The 3,899-nt window shown below is 47.6% G+C and overlaps 1 protein-coding gene across 1 annotated transcript; it reads left to right on the forward strand.

The window, feature by feature from the left end:
* Positions 1 to 1,720: 1,720 nt before the first annotated feature.
* Positions 1,721 to 2,780, forward strand: LOC118517111 (RING finger protein narya-like). The gene has a single exon (XM_036062976.1). The coding sequence runs from the start codon at positions 1,796 to 1,798 to the stop codon at positions 2,774 to 2,776; it is 981 nt and encodes a 326-aa protein (XP_035918869.1). The 5' UTR covers positions 1,721 to 1,795; the 3' UTR covers positions 2,777 to 2,780.
* The last annotated feature ends 1,119 nt before the right edge of the window (positions 2,781 to 3,899 follow it).

Consider the following 3,899-nt stretch of genomic DNA (forward strand, 5'->3'; position numbering starts at 1 on the left):
TTCCTTTATCTCGATCTCGAAAGCTCAGCAACAACAAAAAACAGACGGCAATCCAACTCTCGTGCCTGCATTTGAAGAAAGCATCGAATGGTCGCAAAATCGTGGCCAACACAAACCCCAGTCTTGATGCGAGCGGCATAAATTAAAATGATAAATTGATACCGCCAGAAACTAACTCCCAGCCAAGGGGTCCAGGGTTGCGTTTGCTTGCACAACTTGCGTTGTCGCGTTGAACATGCAATTAGCTTTTTGCCAACATTATGCGCGCGCGCGCACGCCCGCTCGTAGAACTTGCAACGCTAAAACAACCTCCTTTTTGCTGCGCTGGAACACGAACACGGCTCTCCGCACGGTATTCGGTATCGACTAGGCTGCCTGCTGTTTCACGATAGACGCACAAGACCTGCGTTCGTTCGTTGGGTTGTGAACCTTCGTTTTCTCTTCTTTTTTTGTAAATGAATAATGGAAAGGAGACCTTCCCGCTGGTTGAATTAGATTTCTAAGCGATTAATATTGGAAGAAGCAGTGTAGTACACGAGGCAGATAATTTTATGACTTTGTGCAGCGCATTAAGAGCATCTCTCGGTGAACGGCCATCACATTACTCTAATGCTCACTAATCTTTCTATCTAAACTGCATTAAATTTGTCACCAGACGATGAAGATAAACGTCTCGCGGGCGCTCGGACGCTTGGGTTAAGATTTCTTGAAGATCGTTTCGGCACCAACCACCGATCAAAGGCATCGGCCGGACGATGATCGCTATCGTCCGTGGTTGGCAAACAGGCGACAAATAGTCATTGCGCTACGGATCCGATTAACGCAAATTTAATCGTTGCGCTGGTACGATGTTGCAAACGCATAAAGCTGCACAAACCGTTTAATGCACAAGCTGCTGCATAAATGAATAAATGCATTTTTTCGCCAATGCAGCTCCCAGCGAAAGCCTATACCGACGAATGCACACGATTCGAAAGACTTATCCGTTATCACACACTCATCAGGTCGGTTGGCGTGGAATCGCAACACAGCACACAGATAGCTTGAGTCATCGTGGCCCGGCCCGATGGGGAAGCTCTTATTCTTTTATTTATAAATTTCGCTTCTCACCCCGACCCCAACCGGTCGGCCCCATGGGATGTACTATCGCAACACGGGGTACAAAATGTTCACTTTGCGAAATGGTTGTTTATTTTATCTTTTCAATCGAATCCGCCACTGCAAGATGGCAACGGTCCAGGAAGAAACAACCCGGACCAGATGCACGTGTTCGGAGAGGGATCGTTCAATCAATTATCGAATTACGGGAATGTCAAAATATTGCACCATCGCATAACCATGGCTGCGTGTCGTAAAACGTCAATAATCCGCATAAACAACGAAGAGGACGCAGCAGCGATCGGGCGATCGGCCATTATCGTTCGAAATTAATCGTACTACATGGCGCGTGAATTAGGGGTGTCGCAAAGCAGAGAGGGAACGAAGAAGCGTAAAATAATAATCACGAAATTTATAACTCCACGAGAAGAAGAGTCACAGGATGAGTCAACAATTTGTTCGTTCTTCATGAAAATTTACATTGAAGTGAAACAGCTTGTAACGGTCGATTTAAATTCAAAATCAAATCGAGTTCACTTTTTGACAGGTGCACTAGGATCATCGAATTCATTATTCACTCTAGTAGGCGTTGGAGTAAACAAACTGTCAAAACATACTCAGCTCAGTTCTGTGCGACGAATTGACCCATTATCAGTGTTAAAGTGGTCGATAAAGATTAGTAAAACTACACCTAGCCATGTCTGCGCAACGGTGGATCCACTGTGGACTCTGTAACAGTCTGCAGGCAGACAACGAAACCAAATTCTATCACCTATCCTGCGCCGATATACTTTGCCGATCGTGCATGAGCAAAACAAACCGTGGAACAAGCTGTCCCGTGTGCAAGCGTTCGCTGGATCACTTTATCGAACTCGGTGATGAGATGAGCAGGAAGGAGAAAATGCTTTACCACCCGTCACCGGTCAGCTTCTATCAGATCGCTGCCCAAACGCTCGCCTTCCAACACAAACACCGGCAGCAGCTGGTGCAAGCGATACTGAAGGCACGCGAATCGTTACACCGGCTAGACGAGCTGGAAACGCAAATACGACAAAAGATTGTGGAAACCCAAAAGCGGTACGAAAATATGCGTCTGTATCGAAGAAGCTTGCAGGAGAACATGCGCCAAACAATCGTCTCCAGTGGTAGAAGTAGCACAGCAGTGGATACGATGCGCCCGGAAGCAGCGGGAGGATTTTTCCAGCGAAGAGTATCAACTCATACGCCTTCTTCGGTACAACCCAGCTCAAGTGCTTTACAATCGCAGCGAAGATTTTCCATGGATTCATTCAATTTGGACAACAGTGTGAAGATGTCGCAGGCAAACTCTTCGACTGATTCCGGCATCGGTTTAACACCCTCGTCCGATGCTTGTTCTGTTGGCAGTGGTCGTCCCATGTCTAGCAGTACACCGAAAACAATATCTCCAATCAAAACGGGCGGAATAACTCAGCGACGTACATCGATAGCAGTTGGTGGTGGTTTGCAAACGAATTACACACCCTTCAAGGCACCGAGAAGATATTCAACTACTTCGTTCAAACAATTTATTGGCGGACAGAGCACTCCAGCAGGCGGTAGATCTAATCCCGGTGAGACTTTATCCAGTTCTTTGTTTATGGCAAAGCAAGCGGCTACTACAGCTATTAGTTCGTTTTATATGGATAATAAAAAATGATTATTGGATGAGTAGATGTCGAACATGATGTAGACATTAGCTGAAGCACCCATTCAATAGCGCCACCGAATGCCATAATCGTAAAAATAGTGGAAGTCCACTAGGTACGCTCGGAGAAATGGCGAAAAGCATCGGTGTGATCGCTGTCGGTAGCGGTAATGGCTGTGTCTTCCAATCTACGACGGAGTATCGTATAAAATAATGGGTAGACTTCAAAGTGGCCACGACACATCGATACCTCCATTAAGCACCACGTGCTAGCCTAACCTCATTCAATTCAATCAGCCAGTGTATTAAGACATTCATTCATTCATGTGCTGGATGCTATTAACAACGCACAGCAGTCAAGGTGCCCGCCGTCAGTACTATCCCTTCTTGGTGATTAGATTGCCCACACGGATGGAATGGAAGTGCCAGCAAGAAGAACGCCCAATTGGCCTACGTTCGAAAGCCTTAAACCGAGAGTCGAGAGTCGGAAAAAATGGGCCATAAACCACTGCAGCCTGGTGGACGAGGGCAACCGAAGCGATCGAGACTGTGGCACGGCCATTCGGTAGCGATTGCACCGTGCGTCGATAATATAGGTTCATTTATTTCGATCCCTTGCAGCGTACTGCGGGCTGTAACACAGTGTAAGGTACACACGCCGCCCAGGCACGCAGGGCCACCCATTGGAAAAGCGTGTGTGTGTGTGTGTGTGTGTTTTTTTTGCGTATCGACCGTCATAAATGTGCCGGAGCGGCGACGAACCGGTGGCCGGTGTATATTGCGTGCCAAGGGATATTTTGTTCTACGTTGTTGGTGCGTTCCGAACGGTCCATTGCCGACGGGGATCGTTTTGCGCTCGTACGGTTACGTGGGACGTGTGGTCAAGGTGCGTTTCTGCGGCAAAGCTAATTCAAAGGCACCCGGCTCTCTGCTAGAGCTAGCTGGAGGAGTTCAATATATGATCCTCGGCCTTTTTTCCTCGCCAACCGTCCAATCCAGCTCGGATGTGTTGGACCAGAAATCATGCACGCTCGGGAGTATTGGAGCCATGTACGCATTAAATCAATGACAAGTAATGCGTAGCCTACGGGAATCGTTTTCCCTCCTTCTGTGTCGAACGGTATCCGCAGCGGTG

This window comes from Anopheles stephensi, unplaced genomic scaffold (assembly GCF_013141755.1).
Source record: "Anopheles stephensi strain Indian unplaced genomic scaffold, UCI_ANSTEP_V1.0 ucontig51, whole genome shotgun sequence".
Classification (NCBI taxonomy): Eukaryota; Metazoa; Arthropoda; class Insecta; order Diptera; family Culicidae; genus Anopheles; species Anopheles stephensi.

Excerpts from the sequence above, each read along its gene's own strand:
- LOC118517111 (XM_036062976.1), top strand. The coding sequence starts at position 1,796 with ATGTCTGCGCAACGGTGGATCCACTGTGGACTCTGTAACAGTCTGCAG.